The sequence below is a fragment of the Ptiloglossa arizonensis genome, chromosome 1 (genome assembly GCF_051014685.1).
Source record: "Ptiloglossa arizonensis isolate GNS036 chromosome 1, iyPtiAriz1_principal, whole genome shotgun sequence".
NCBI classification, from domain to species: Eukaryota; Metazoa; Arthropoda; class Insecta; order Hymenoptera; family Colletidae; genus Ptiloglossa; species Ptiloglossa arizonensis.
Window position 1 is genome coordinate 21,600,055 of NC_135048.1, and position 15,967 is coordinate 21,616,021.

Genomic DNA, 15,967 nt, shown 5'->3' on the forward strand with positions numbered 1-15,967 from the left:
TAAAATTAAGATACAATTCACACCTTTTTTTAGAACAACGAACAGTTATACACAAATAACAAATTTCCTATATAACTTCTTGGTATAGTGAAACAAATAAATAGTAATCATTATTTACATACTATGCCCATTGTATATAATATGCAAAAATAATTGAATGCTTTTATAAATTACTTCTTGTATAATTTACATTAGTGTATTAGATTTTATAATTTATACACACTAAATGTAGTATTTTGTATTCATTTAGGGTGTATTTACAGAATTGGACCTACCCTAAAATGATAATATAGCAAAAATTAATATAATATGGTTTATCACTGTATTATGTGTAAATACACATATTTGTTCTTATATAGGGAGCTTTGCTTTCTAACAAGTAGAAATAAGTTCAGCATTCATGGAGTGTAGATAGAAGAGTTATTCACAATAAATATAGAGTACATATTACAATATTGATAGTAATATTTAGCATAAATGTATCTCTTATTAATTAAAAAATTTGCACTTTTTTTTAAAAAGAGTAACAGAACTTCTAAACAGTAGTAGCAAAATGTAATTTAAAATATTATGTGGTATCAATATTTGTTAAGAAATTTATACTTTTTTCATTACATGATAAACCGGACTCTTCAAAGTTCTTATTTGAAGTTATTTATGCTAATTTTATGATGATGTCTTCTTTTCATCTCCCGCTGCATGGAAATTTATGGATGCTGAGTTGATGCAAAAACGTTTCCTTGTGGGCTTCGGACCATCATTAAACACGTGTCCCAAATGTGAACCGCACTTCGAACAGGTCACTTCAGTCCGCACCATATCTGGGTTTGCGATCAGCAGTAGTAGATTTCCACCAACTGTGCGTCAATTGTCGACGCAGTTTTCGTGTGTCAATGGTGAGAGTGAAGTGGTGGTAGCGGAGCAATAGGAAGACAAAGGAAATAGAATAATAGAGTGTGATTAAACGCAGACCAACACCTTTCTGTGTGCACTTTAAATGCTTTCCAGTAATAGCAGCACCCAAAAAAAGTAAATTGATATTATTAAAAGCAGTAGGCTGATTACAATAAATATCAAAACCTTTGACCTAAATAATTTAATCAATGTAAACAAAAAATTTGAACATAAGTAAAAAGTTGTATTGTATTATACCTTTTAAATAATATGTAAAATAAAAACTAACTACACATCAATTAACCCCTTAAGAGCTTACTAAATTTGAGGAAAATGTGTTTAAATATAACATTTTTTTTAATTCCATTACTTTATTATATAAATGTTCTTAAAATTGTATAAAAAATTACTTTTTGAAAAAACTTGTATTTTTGTACTTATGATAATAAAAGAAACACTAAAAATTTTATGTTAGTAATCGATAAACATAATATGGAGATGGACCTTAAGAGGTTAATACTTGTAATCTTATTCCTTGTTTTATCCATCTATCGAAGGCCCCTGTAAATCCCTTTCCATATCTAATTGTCTTGGTATTATATTCAACATTTATCAAAATTTTGAGTGGTGTTTGTTGAAATAGACAAATTAAACTATCCAAATAATTAGATGTATTTATAGTACTATTCTAAAAAACATGAATACAAGATTAACATTTTTCAATTATGTAAATCACATAAAACCATATATTTTGGATAAATTATTTTCCCATACGATTACTAGGATTTTTTGGTTATTAATAATATGCAATACTATTCAAGTAACTAATTTAAAAATATTACAATCATAATCTGCGTGATACTGTATATAACATTATACCCCTATTCACTCATACATTTTTATATACATAAATATATTATATAAACTAAGTGAATCTAACACACAGAATACATATGTTACTCAATAACAATGTAAAAAATTATCAAATAGCTTCATCAAATAATTTGTCATATTATGATTAAAAAGTTGATATAAAAAGATTTATAATACTACGTAAAATATAATAATTTAAGCTTGAAATTATAATAGTAGTAGTTTTATTAAAACCATAATATTACATAAAGCAGAAGCTATATGTTAAAAACTATAATATGATGAAATAGCAAGATATGTTAATTTCCTTTTCTTTCATTCATAATAGAGAGAAAATTATTTTTTAATGTACAGCTATGACCTTAGTATCACACAATAGACGATGTGAGTCTAACACAATCACACTCTAAGCATTAGCATGCATGGTAGAGGATATGAGGTATATTGCCTTCCTTATACAATAATATAAGTATAATAAAATAATAATAATGATCATATACTTGCGCTAACTAGTTTATTCGTATATATTAAAATATATAATATCTTAGAAATTTAAAAATGATAATTAAATTTTCAGACAATAATGAAATATATTATAATAAAGTATTTTATAACAGCTGAAAATGGAACGCTTTAATCATATATATTGTGCTACTTGGAAAATGTAATAGAGATTAATTCAAATTAAACAATATATTAATTATGGAAGGCTTAGGAACAGCAGAAAAAAGTGGAGGAAAGGTTTTGTGAGAGTATGAATGTAAGAAAAAATGAAGAATATTTAAAAATGGTAAATAGATAAAACTCTAAAATTCATGATATCATTCATTATTATCACATATGAATTAAATTTTATAATGAAGAGTTTATTTATGTACCATTTAAGCAGATACTTTTAATCAATGTGAAACTATAGATGTAATAAATACTGTGTTATTGTACTAAGAATACGAGCATAATTCTAAAAAATTTGTCAGTTAAAGTAAAATTCATATATGTGCTTACCATGTGAGGTATCTTTGGTTAACTTGACTCGTCCCTGATCCAATACTTCATTGAATGCAGGCCAACCACAGCCACTGTCATATTTTGTGTCGGAAGAAAATAATTCTTGATCACAGACTATGCAGGTATATGTACCTTTTTCATAGAACTTGTTGTAGCAACCACTAAAGGGTCTATACAAGAAAACAGAAATGGTTGGATGCGTCAGGAAGCATGTACAGTAGGAAGTTAAATATGAACGCCTATGTTTTATTTTTAAACTACTCGGTCATGACGCAAAGTCAGGCCAACATATGCTCTTGAAAAAGTTATTTTTGTCTCACATCACCTAAAAGTATAACAGTTTCCACCATACAGACAATATTTTTGGAAAACTGTACCACAAGTGTTGCAATTGACTTTAATCGACGCAATTAAGACTTTAATAATACGAAATTAAGATTTAAAAATCATAAAAGGAAAAGGAAAATCGGAAAATGAAATCAGCTGATCATAATTGAATGTTATCTCGATCATACATGCATGATTACAAAATACAAAAATAAATTAATAAATTATGCATTACATATTAAAATACAAGCAATTAGTAGGTTATATTTTTTTTAAAAATACTGAAATTTATGAACTACTATAAAGTTTAGCCTATACGTATAAAATCGTAGTAGATGTAAGACAATTTTTTCTATTTAAGTAAAATTACTTTCAATTTACTACAAATACTTGTTCATAAAAAGGAAACTAGTATCGTGTATGTGGCTTGTTCAAAAATAAGAATAATTTGACATATATCCAGTTCCATATTAAGAAAATTAAATTCACGTCACACATACCTTTCCGTGCCCTTTTCTTGCGTTACGTGCCACTGTAACGGCGTCAAACGTTTTTTTATTTCTTCCTTATCGATTTCCACAGTCATTCTTCTAATAGAATCTTATAACAAGTGAAAAATAATGTGGAATCAAATAATGATTCCAACAACACAAAAAACAACGCGATCCGTCTTGCCGCGCTTTCCTCACAACTATGCAACTATACAGCAAAGAGAACAGAAGCGGCACTCCGCTTGTTCCTTTGAGACATGGACGATCAGATTTCGTGACCTTGGGTTAACCAATCAGGTTCTCCGGCATGCAGATTTGATAATTACGCTATTATAATGACACGAGGCTTCTATTTTATGGATAAAACTAGATAACACACATCTCAAATTTCACTTTACATGAAATTTTTAAAATATAAAAATGAAAGTAATACCAGCATTCAAACTGCGAACTTTATTTAAAAATGAACCAACTGAGATCAATATTAATTATTCAATATTGTATATTTGGTATAACGATAAAAATAAAAAATATTGTTACTAAATAAAAAATTAAGCACCATTAAAAAGTATAAATATCAGTGATAAGCACAGATTTCATATTTAATTCGTAAACAAATTAAAAAGTTTCTATTATTAAATTTATCCTGTAATTTATAACTTACTGCTCTAATAAGTATAGATATTATAAAAAGTATAGTATCTAAATGTGATACTCTTTCAACACAATTTTTCAAAATTACATTTATAAAATACGAAAAGTACTTTTTTATTTTTTAAAAATTCAATATTCTTGTTCGTATCCGTTTAGAAGTTTGCGCGAATACGGTTTTTAAAAATTGCATACAAAATAAATAAAAAATTAAACCAAAAATCGTAAATCAAAAAGTTACACTATGTAATTCTTTCATTTAATTTTTGTCGTCATTGCTTACGATATATAAATATGTATAAATAAATAAATATATATTTATATATATATCTCAAGATATATAAAGATGTGTAACAAGTCTAGGCAATGTTAAACATTTATTTTATAGTTTAGATAAAATTAATTAGGAAATTAGTTATTAAGATGTTGGTAATCAAGAATTTATATATGTATTTTTTGGACAATGTATGTATTCAATAAAAATTGAATAAAAATTTTTTAGTTATAAAATATTTATAATTATTATAATTAATTACATAAAACGAGTTAATTGATTATATAAAATAACATGTATAAATAACATAATTTTGAACAGTGAAAACATTATAATATTAGTTTTAAATTATTTTAAAAAGGTGATAATGTTATCACAGAAGCAAATGAAAAATGATAGGATAAGTAGAGATAATTTTGGAACATAGATGTTAAGAATTAATTAAATGAATATAAATCAACGTTAAGATTTTGACACATAACGTAATATATTGAAATTACAAATGGACGTTTTTTAAAATAGGATTAACCTCATTAATTATCTGTTTAACCTAACCAATCTTTAAGAAGCATTTAGGGATATATCTAAATTTACTAACAGAACAATACAAACCTTTTTGAAGTAATGAATTCCTTGCAAATACTGTTAAATGTCGTAGACGTATTGACATATTTCTGTAAATGATGGACATTGTTGTAATGTTTCACACTTTTAAATGTTTTTGAAAGTAATCGCGCAAAGATCGCTGTCGTAATGCTCATATTCTATTCGACAAAGTATTGTATGTGCTTTCATACTATCAATGGTAGGTCATTGTTACATTGTTGCACAATGCATGTATATTGTTTACATAATTAATGTGTATAAAAACATTTCATAGATTAATTTGATTATTTTATCCTTTTTCTTTTTGTGGTTCTAAAATAAGATAGAGTGATGTCAAAGTTAGTAAACGTATGTTTTAAGAACACACCATTGTTCGTATTTCATGACCAATAGTAATGCCTTGTCTGTAATTTGCTTGTGTTCTTTTTCTGCGGCGCCCTCAACGCGGCAAACCTTAGCGTCCGACGTGAATCAACACGATTATACGGCGCAACTGCTATAAATATGTTGTGCTAGTGAGTGAAGGTTAAGAACGATGAGCTTCTCTAGCGATGAAGTCAATTTCTTGGTTTACCGATACCTTCAAGAATCCGGTACGTGTTCGGAGTCATAACCTCTTCCAGATTAATTTCAACAAAGTTTGAATTCCTATTGTTTATATGCGTCTATTCCTTACATAATGAAAATATTCTGGTCAGAACATTTATCAGAACTAGTAAAGTTAATATTAACTTATGATTTATTAAGAAATATAGGTTAAATATAATGGAGATAAACAATTATTTGGAGGCAAATTAAAATTTATTTGTGATATTATTTACACAAAACATAAAACTAATCTGTATATTTACTTAAGTGCTTATTAAAAGTAATATTAATTTATCCTTTTTTTTATAGGATTTCAACATTCTGCATATACATTTGGTATAGAATCACATATATCGCAAAGCAATATAAATGGAGCATTAGTACCACCAGCAGCACTTTTATCAATTCTTCAAAAAGGATTACAATATACAGAAGCAGAGATATCAATAGGTGAAGATGGTACTGAACAAAGAATGGTGGAATCCTTGTCTCTTATCGATGCTGTTATGCCAGATGTTGTTGCATCAAGGCAGAATCAAATTAATCAACAAAAACAACAGGTAAAGACGGAAGTGCAAGATACAAATGGAGAAGAAGGTAAATTTCATTTTTCATGTTAATTGATTTATTTAAAATATTATGTGCTGTATACTAAAATTATCAATTATTTTAATATCCTGGTACACCCTGGTCTATGAACGTATTTAAATTTTATAGACCTCCTTATCATACCAGGTAAATTAAAGGACTGCTTTAGTTCATGGACGTGTTATTAGCTAAACTTTTTTATTATACCAGCTGTTATTGAATTATAATAAAGTTCATCATTTTTGATTAGCAGATTTAAAGATGTATTTTGTTGATGTTAAAATATGCACTGGTATAACAAAATAAAGGTCAGTATTAAAGATATAACATGTCTGTGATCTAGGAGTGAACAATATTATTAATGTATATAATTGTATGAAAGAGAAAAGAATATTTAATTTAATATCTATTAACTTATTCATAGTTGTTACCTCTAACGAAGGTGTAGGCACAAATGAGAGAGGTGGAGATAGAACAGAAATGGAAGTAGATGAACCACAACAAGGTTCAGCTGGAGGAACTAATGCTGGTTTGGTTGAAATCCCAGCTAGTAAAGCTACAAAATTACGTGGACATGAATCAGAAGTTTTTATATGTGCATGGAATCCAACGACTGATCTTTTGGCATCTGGATCGGGAGATAGCACAGCTCGTATTTGGGATATGTCTGATAATTCTCAAGCACCAAATCAGCTTGTTCTTCGTCATTGCATACAGAAAGGTGGTACTGAAGTACCAAGCAATAAAGATGTTACTTCATTAGACTGGAAGGTATGATAATTGTTTACCTTTATGTATATATGCTATGCCATTGAAAACAGACCAACTTAATACCTTTGTTATTGTAAATAATAGAACGAAGTGTTGGTTATAAGAATTACATGGTTTTAAGAAGGACATAATTTGGCAAATGCTGATAATAGCTTCTTTGTAAGTGAAAGTATAAAAGAGATTTGAAGGTTAATTTATCTTTTTAAATGAAGTGTTCAATAGACTATGACAAAGTTTGAGAGTATAATGGATTTTAAAAACAAAAGTATTGAATAAATTTATTTTAAAACTAACAATTTCCGAGATATTTAACTTTTAAAGCAGTGCTAAAACATTGTTTACCGTTTGTTTACGAAGATTACAAATTATATAGTTGCTCTAGATTCTGGAACGAGTGAGATTAAAAAATCATGTTTTAAATATTCAAAATTGTTTCACTCTGAATTTTTCATTCTATTTAAAAACCCAATGTTAACACCACCTACAAATAATCTATTACCATTACTTCAAACTGTATAATTCATACCCAAATGTATATGCAGAATGTTGAAATTCTATAAAAAAAAAAGGATAAATTAATATTACTTTGAATAAGCATTTAAACAAATTTCTTTCTCTTATTTAAAATAGTGAAATCCAAGTAGGCTACTTCTAGTAGGAAATTAAAATTTTTGTTAGAAATAATAAAAATTTACTGCTTTTTTTTTAGTGTGATGGTACTTTACTAGCAACTGGAAGTTATGATGGTTACGCACGAATTTGGACAACTGATGGTACACTAGCTTCTACTTTAGGTCAGCACAAAGGTCCAATTTTTGCGTTAAAATGGAACAAACGTGGAAACTATATTTTAAGTGCTGGTGTTGATAAAACAACAATAATATGGGATGCAGAAAGTGGACAGTGTACTCAACAGTTTAGTTTTCACAGTGCACCAGCATTAGATGTTGATTGGCAAACAAATACATCATTTGCTAGTTGTTCTACAGATCAGTGTATCCATGTATGCAAATTAAACGTTGACAAACCAATCAAGAGCTTCCAAGGACACACAGTATGTAAATAGAAATATTTCATTAAATAATTATTTATTTATAATAGCAATATTTTAAGTTCCTTTGTCAATTATAGAACGAAGTTAATGCTATAAAATGGGACCCACAAGGCAATTTGCTAGCTAGTTGTTCGGATGATATGAGTCTTAAAATTTGGTCTATGAAACAAGATATATGGGTACATGATCTTCAAGCTCACAGCAAAGAAATATATACAATTAAATGGTCACCAACCGGACCTGGAACTCATAATCCAAACATGAACTTAACATTAGCTAGTGCATCATTTGATTCGACTGTAAGATTATGGGATGTGGAAAGAGGTGCATGCATACACACACTTACAAAGCATACAGAGCCAGTGTATAGTGTAGCATTTAGTCCAGATGGCAAATTTCTTGCTAGCGGAAGTTTCGACAAATGTGTTCATATTTGGTCCACACAGGTAAGTCATGCTTATATCGTTTTGTAATTTTTAAAATAATTTTATAAGTATTTATCCTTATTTTTAAATTTGCAGAGTGGTCAATTGGTGCACAGTTACAGAGGTACAGGGGGAATTTTTGAAGTGTGTTGGAACAGTCGAGGGGATAAAGTTGGTGCTTCTGCATCTGATGGCAGCGTGTTTGTTCTTGACCTACGTAAACTGTGATCGCAATCGTATAGTAGATTAGATTTCATTTCGCGAACTTATTATGGTTCTAAGTTACCTTCAGTACTTCTTTTATTATGGTCCAACTTTTTACTTCCCAAAATACTAGCCACATTATATAATTCTTTTTGCAATTTGGGCTTGTTGAATATAATTTGAAAGAGTATTACAATTATTTATGTATAGGACTGAAATATGAGTCAAAAGAATTTCAACATAAATGTAAATTAAAAATGTGGCTTCTCTTTAAATATCTTCCCGAAATTTTGTTAAAAAATTCAGAAAAAGTGTTGTACATTAATATTTTCAATTGTGACACTCTGTACAGTGAAACAGTTCGACAGACATTATATTTCCAGAGAAAAATAAAATACGATCTTCATTCACTAGAAGTGAATGGAGTATATGTTGTATTTGTAATAATAATACTAAGTATTATATAAACATCGGTAATAAGTAAGAGAAAAATAAACTTGTTTACAGTACAGCAACATGACTTACTTTTATTATATTTTAATGACAAAGGTGAAATTAGAATGCACAAGAAACTTGGCTTAAATGAAATTTATTTCATTTCAACTACGTATTGTGCAATTTAAGTCATCAAAATAAAAAAAAAATTAAATTGAAAGTATATAAATAACAACATTGTACAATTAGTTTAAATAAATAACTTATACCTACATTATGCACAGTATTTTTAGGATTCGTATACACTTTGTTCTAATGACAAGTCATATAATACAAGTAAATATATCATGTAAATAATAGTAACAATAATAATAATAATAATAATAATAATGTATAATTATATCTACTTTCTAATAATAACATAAACATTAGAAGCGTTAATACGTATTTTATTACTACATTGTTATGTTTCCAACGTGTTCCTAAGATAGTCATAGAGATCATTTGTAAACGAATTCAGTGTATAAGTGAAAAAATAATTGAAAAAATGAAATGAAATGGTTAACTTAAATATTATAATTAAACAATTTGTAAAGTAAAATAGAGAAAGTTCGATTTTCATAATTACGGAGTTTTCATTGTAGTATTACGTCTGAATGTAATTTATTTGTCTTACATTTTTAACATGGCATAAAAACACTTACTTAAGATTAAAAGTGGAATAATTAGAAAACAAGTCACGCTTCGATGTATTACGCAGACATAAATGTAATTCTTAGAGAACAGCGTTTTAAACACAGCATGTACATTAATTTATAACGCATATGAAAGGAACCATTGACTGACTATTTTGAGTACATGCTCATAATACAGTATTTCTTTGGTATACCAACTAACTGAGATACAGTCAATTTCATTATCACGTGTCTTTTTAAGGGTATTATAGAAATCAAGGAATGTATTCGTAATAATATTAATATAAATGAAAATAATGTCCAACAAAAAAAAAAATTTACTTAAAAGAAGCTCAGGCATAGATATTTCCTTGAAACATTTATTCCTAATTACATTTATTGTTTTTACGAGAGAGGTATGATTGAATGGAAACAGTTGATCTATATATTGAAATAATTGCATTACATTAAATTTATACTTCTTCCAATGGATATTTCGCAAATAACATCTAAATTTTGCTAAAAACGATTAACAAAATATAAAAATACACAGTTGATTCAGAAATGTTACTGTACAGTTGTTAGGTACAATTTCATATATTGTTTCATATTTCTACACTTGATTTTGAAGTTGGAATATTTTCATCTTTAAATAATTACAATAACATGCCTTGCAATATCTTCATTATTATTATGTTCTTAAAACTTAACATTAATACGAAGAAACGCTAAATTACACATCCAAAGTTGGATGTCAGATGCTTGCATGGTAGTTACTGATTAGACAGACTTGAAAAGATCACAACACATAATACTGTTCTGTTTCACGATGTGCGTAATTGAAAAGGAAAAAATAGAAAATAAATAGGATGTGCAGCTTGAAATAATTAGCATTGTATATTTTCTTCCATACTAAATTCTGAGCAATGAAGTTCACGTGTTACTTTTATCGTATCATTTCTATTTATTTCCTTTCCTGGGTACCATAAAATTAAACTAGTTAAAACGATTCAAACTTAAATAGGAATACTGAAACATTCTGTTGCTTAAATTTCTTGATTTACTGGAAACTTCAAGCGCGCACACTAATATTTGCTTTATACTTGACACGTGAGTAATTTGCAGGTAACAGTTAATGGGTGAAATGATATTAAATTGTAGACTCTGCACGCCATAAAATGTATACATGGGTATATGGTAAAACCTGAGGAATATGACGAATAATAGGTAAACTATATTGTAATTGGCTTGTTAGATAAAAAACCGTAATAGCGACAGTTGTGATTCGATCTTCGGTCGAATCGATTAGAGTAAACGCAGCTCGTTCGCCTGCACCTGAAAACAAGTGCAATGAAAATATAAATTTTTTTAAATTTTGTTAGAAGAAACCTTATATTGCTATTCCATGTTGTTACAATATTTTATATAGTGGACATTCTTTTGTATTTTTAAATGGAGTAAAGTTGTCGAAGAGGTCCCTCTTTATGGATTTTCTTCATTTTTAAATAGTAAGGGACAATATTTTAAATAATTTCTCCCTTCGAAAGAATTGACGGTCAGTTAGATTTTTCGAGATATTTCCAAACAAATTTCGATATACATTGAACTCTACATTGAAAAAGATGTATTTACCAAAAAGTCCAAGAACGATAAGAGATCAATATTGGCCAAAAGCGTATTTTTCCACAGTCGATTAGATAAGTCAAATTTTCAAGTTCACCCGTTATACATCTTAACTGCCAGAAACACGAGTACACGAAGTTTTTTGCAAATATCTCGGAAACTAAGGTCGACCACCTATTACACACAAAGAAAAAAAGTTGTTCGAAATATTGTTCTTTACGTAAGCAAGATCTCTTCGATAACTTCACCTTGAATCCACAAGTGTAATTATTTATACGTGAAATTAATTCACAAAGTTCTTTTGGAAATAAATTCCTGAACACTGTGCATCGAACGAAATTGAACCAATCGACTCTGTCTCTAATTTTGTCTCTAAGTCACATTGTCATTCCCGATGTACACAAAGACGATCGAGCCGAGAAAATAACAAAGATAAAATTTCATCTTGTTCTCCGTGTTACGTTATCGCAGGCTCGGATCTGACAAAGTGTATTGCATTTCGCTGTACTTCACGTTAAATTTCCACACATTTGCGTTACGAGACCGTCAAAGAAAATAAATGAAACTAGAACGTGATTTCAAGAAACGTATACACTCGATGTAATTACCCTTCGCGGTTGGTCGTCTTGTCTTTCTCGAAAAGTGGCATCGTCCGTTTGCAGCCAATCCTCTACTTTTGCGGGCATTCTCTCCGGCGTTAAACTTCGATCGTGACTCTTTTCATCTTGTTCGATCGCGTATTCGATACCATTTCTCATTCTCGAGTCGAGCGGTTTCGATATACCTCCGGTGTAAAGAGGCAACGATCTCTTTCCGATAGTTTCCAGGATACGCCGGTTGGCATCGATCTGTCTCTGATCCTGCATCGCTTTACGCCGAGCAAGTTCCAGAAGAACTCTTTGCCGTAGTACATCCAAGGAATTTACGATCGACAAAGATCCAATGCGCTTGGTCCGAATCACCGTTGATCCAGGATCGTTGCCCGAGTCAAACATCTCGTTCTGAAAATTGCAGAATCGTGTTATTAAAAGTTAACGCGACGTGCCTAAAGAAACGAATGCAACGATACGTATATCGTGTCGTTGCGTGAATTCGAGTACACGAAAAATCTTTGCAACGTGGAATTCTCGTTATCGAGAAACTTAACGAAATCGTTTCAACGGCTAAGGAACGAACTAAATAGCTTAGAATCGATAAGTTTTCTATTCACGAATTGGAAGTTTCCAATGTAAATTGAATTAAACGGGGCGGGTAAACTTCTCGACATTGGCTTGATTTTTCCGAACGAGTACACGTACCTTTTGATCGTTTCGCTAGATTAAGCCTCTACTTATTCATTTAGACTTCAGTAACAACGTAATTTCGAAACTCGTTCATTCGGGTAATGGATCGACTTTACCCGCTGTAAAAGCGAACGTATTCTTGGACGATCTCTGTGTCCGGCTTTATAGGGCACTTAATTTTTGTTTCGCCACGAAAGAGAGAGAGAGGCCGACAAACTTCTTCGAAACGAAGGAAAAACGAGGGTCGTTTTCGTGCATGGTTCAACCCCGACACAAAACTTTAGGCTTCGAACGTTGAAACATCGAACAAGTTCTTCGACTACGAGCGTACGCGATCGAAAATAATTATTTCGCTCCGCGATCGACATTAATTTTCCTCGTCTACCGTTTCTCCATTTTTTTTTTTTTTGCGCGCGCGAGTAGAAACGTCAGTTGCGATAATTGCAATTCGACGCCACGTGGGTGCAATATCAGAATAATTGCCATAGGAATCGCGTGTATATTAAAATAGACGGTGGGGAGTGCACGCGTTCGGATCTATCGTGAAAACAGAAAACTATTAAGCGAATGGCTCGCATTTCACCGTTTTCTCCGAATAAAAACAATTTCTCGCGACTCGATCATTAACGATATTGCCGATTCCACGTATCAATGATTAACGTAAGAGGGAAGGGACAAAGTATCGAACGGGTCGTGGAAAGAATTGTGCGAACGGGTAAAATGCATCGAGAGCTGCAAATGCAGATTCGCGATGTGTAAAGTAAAAAGAGAAAAATGAGAACACAACGGAAACGATCCTCATATGTGCAACGCGCAGCTCGCCGGTCTATATACTTCATGCGATATTTCCCTCATTTTATTGCCACTTTTACGGAACACACGCTCAAGAATATGAATAAAAAGTCCCGCAGCTCATTCTGAAAGAAGTACACGCACCTGCAGTCGGAATCCATTGCATTCGACCGTGCTTCAAATTTTACACGCGTTTTTCGCCCATAATTTACGCGCTGAATTTCATATAAGAATGAGTTAAAAGTCAACGAGATATGTATGTGTTGCGTGCGAACGTTAATTAAGAATTTTTCACCAGAGTGGGTAACTGTCTTGCAGGTAGTGCTCGTTGTTGAGGATCGTTTTAATTAAGTTCACGGAGAGGAGAATACGAAGAATGGTACCTCTAGGAACGGTAACGAGACATTTATATGCACCACTGGAATCGTTCAATTGTCGCTATTAATTCCCTTGCATTGTTCTCGGTTATGCATATTAGATTAACCCGTCGTGTTCGATTAAGATGCAAACAATTTTTTTCGAACGTACTTCAATTATATTTACAATTACTCATCCCGTTCCGTAGAATTGTAAACCTACTCTTTTTCGATAGGTAAACAATTTTTCCACTTAGTCACGTATACAATCATATTCGTCGCGAGGATAACGTACTCGTAAATAAAGTCACGTTGTGACAGAGATAGGACTGCATTGGCAGGTGGCTGCACTCTCGACAGACACGTATTTAATAAGATTCGTGTAATTACTATTCGTGTATATACATGATAATTTTGTTCGTTCCTTTCGAGAATCGATTTTTACAATATTTTTTTAACGAATGATCCATCGTTGGTTTTCAATCGTTTTTCTCAGCTCTTTTTACCTTGACCAATTACACGTTAGATCTAAACTACACTCTGATTCGTGTAATTACTATTCGTGCATATAAATAATAATTTTCTTACTTCCTTTCGAAGATCAATTTTTACAAATCATTGGTTTTCAATAGTTTTTCTCAGCTCTTTCTAACATTGACCATTTACACGTTAGATCTAAGCTACACTCTCGTTCGTGTAATTACTATTCGTGCATATAAATAATAATCTTCTTCCTTCCGTTCGAGGATCGATTTCTACACTACTTTTTTACCGAAAGATCGATCGTTGGTTTTCAATCGTTTTTCTCAGCTCTTTTTACTTTGACCAATTACACGTTAGGTATAAGTTACACTCTTGGAAAAGTTCTGATAACTTATCTTAGCGAGACAATGATGTAATCATTTTTGTTACGCGAAACTGATGGCTTTCCAATAATCCGTTTATACGGTTGGTAAATAAAACGGAAGGCAGATCTTGCGTTGACGTTTGATTGTCCGTATGACTCAGGTGAGATACAACAAACCGTTCTCTCGATTCATAGTCTGAATTGAATTGTATCCGCAAGGAAAGGAATATCTGTAGTCGTTTCACGCCGAGCCAATACTTGATCGACACGTGGTGGATTTTCGTCCTCTCGCGCCATGTAATGGCATTATTCGTCACGTCATCCTCCAAGAGGCCATCCGATTGGTACGCGAGTATTCTCGACGATTCACGATGCGAAACATACAGGGTGAGATTGTTACAAGTCGATATCTCGGCAACCATTGAAGATATCGTATAAAGTCTTCCGAGGGTGGTTTAATAGGTAAGAAAGAACGCATCGCGACATAACCTCACTTCGAGTCCGTGTTTCAGATGTTAAACTTTCAGCCGTGATCGTTGCACAATAATTGCTATTATCGTAGATCATTGTAACGGAAACGATCCACCGGTTACGTGGAAACTTCTTTTTAAAATTATCATACCTCTAACTCCGGAACCTGATGGTTGACTAGCAATAAAAATGGCGGATGTTCCCGGGACAATTCCCTTTCATCGTAAGTACTGTAGGATATTGGCTGTGCCGTCACAATGGTAATTAACAGAAGAGATACCAAGACTTTGATGAGTGTCATTGTCTTGACGGTCATAGTAGGTAGATGTATCTGAAATAAAGTAAAAGGTAATCTCTTAGTAGAAATCATACCCTTCGATCGAACAAATATCATATTCAGGGTAGTTGAATTATTACATTTTTGTGTACAAAGACACTTTACTATTGGATACGACATTTAGTTTATTTGATAAATATATTATACAAAGCATGCTTGGTTCATCGACAAGATATTATTGTTCTCTTTAAATCTGTGCGATAAAGGGTTTCGTAAAAATGGAAGATTAACATTAAGTAAAATACGTTGTTTAATAGTAACAACTTGCTTTAAGTATTACTCCGCGCAATATTAAGGTTAATAACTCATTTGAAACATTAGTATAAATTATTATTTATCGTTTATCCAATTATCCATTTTACTTGACATTTCTAGTGACCGTTTTTACGGTTGGT

The 15,967-nt window shown here is 31.1% G+C and overlaps 3 protein-coding genes across 5 annotated transcripts in view; 1 reads left to right on the plus strand and 2 right to left on the minus strand.

The window, feature by feature from the left end:
• Positions 1-90: 90 nt before the first annotated feature.
• On the minus strand, positions 91-5,295 carry Selr (methionine sulfoxide reductase SelR). Of its 3 annotated transcripts, none has more exons than XM_076307789.1 (4): positions 5,131-5,284; positions 3,603-3,702; positions 2,773-2,945; positions 91-857 (listed from the first exon to the last, which is right to left on the minus strand). In XM_076307789.1, exons 1-4 carry the CDS (start codon positions 5,207-5,209, stop codon positions 667-669), a joined length of 543 nt encoding a protein of 180 aa, XP_076163904.1. In that variant the 5' UTR covers positions 5,210-5,284; the 3' UTR covers positions 91-666. The 3 variants fall into 3 exon arrangements, with proteins under 3 accessions (XP_076163904.1, XP_076163910.1, XP_076163916.1); XM_076307795.1 differs by having other exon boundaries at positions 93-821; positions 5,131-5,283; XM_076307801.1 differs by lacking the exon at positions 91-857 and adding an exon at positions 2,238-2,418 and having other exon boundaries at positions 5,131-5,295.
• Positions 5,296-5,545: 250 nt separating this feature from the next.
• On the plus strand, positions 5,546-9,263 carry LOC143155167 (F-box-like/WD repeat-containing protein TBL1XR1). Its single transcript, XM_076327593.1, has 6 exons — positions 5,546-5,717; positions 6,022-6,309; positions 6,725-7,071; positions 7,781-8,125; positions 8,203-8,571; positions 8,647-9,263. Exons 1-6 carry the CDS (start codon positions 5,660-5,662, stop codon positions 8,776-8,778), a joined length of 1,539 nt encoding a protein of 512 aa, XP_076183708.1. The 5' UTR covers positions 5,546-5,659; the 3' UTR covers positions 8,779-9,263.
• Positions 9,264-9,835: 572 nt separating this feature from the next.
• The window catches only part of Dh44 (corticotropin-releasing diuretic hormone 44), a 40,827-nt gene continuing 34,695 nt past the window's right edge, over positions 9,836-15,967 (minus strand). The window contains exons 2-4 of the mRNA XM_076305325.1: positions 15,387-15,566; positions 12,095-12,487; positions 9,836-11,198 (exon numbers count right to left, since the gene is read on the minus strand). Of these exons, the coding sequence (XP_076161440.1) occupies positions 11,169-11,198; positions 12,095-12,487; positions 15,387-15,551 (588 nt within the window). The 5' untranslated portion in view covers positions 15,552-15,566 and the 3' untranslated portion in view covers positions 9,836-11,168. The remainder of the gene's footprint in view (positions 11,199-12,094; positions 12,488-15,386; positions 15,567-15,967) is intronic.

What these genes read in the sequence shown, in the direction of transcription:
- LOC143155167 (XM_076327593.1), top strand. Translation starts at nt 5,660, where the DNA reads ATGAGCTTCTCTAGCGATGAAGTCAATTTCTTGGTTTACCGATACCTT. An exon ending in CCGATACCTTCAAGAATCCG is followed by an intron (nt 5,718 to 6,021) that starts GTACGTGTTCGG and finishes TTTTTTTTATAG; the next exon opens with GATTTCAACATTCTGCATAT. An exon ending in TTCATATTTGGTCCACACAG is followed by an intron (nt 8,572 to 8,646) that starts GTAAGTCATGCT and finishes TTAAATTTGCAG; the next exon opens with AGTGGTCAATTGGTGCACAG.
- Selr (XM_076307789.1), bottom strand. Translation starts at nt 5,209, where the DNA reads ATGTCCATCATTTACAGAAATATGTCAATACGTCTACGACATTTAACA. An exon ending in GAATTCATTACTTCAAAAAG is followed by an intron (nt 3,703 to 5,130) that starts GTTTGTATTGTT and finishes ACTTGTTATAAG; the next exon opens with ATTCTATTAGAAGAATGACT. An exon ending in AACCAAAGATACCTCACATG is followed by an intron (nt 858 to 2,772) that starts GTAAGCACATAT and finishes ATTGACGCACAG; the next exon opens with TTGGTGGAAATCTACTACTG.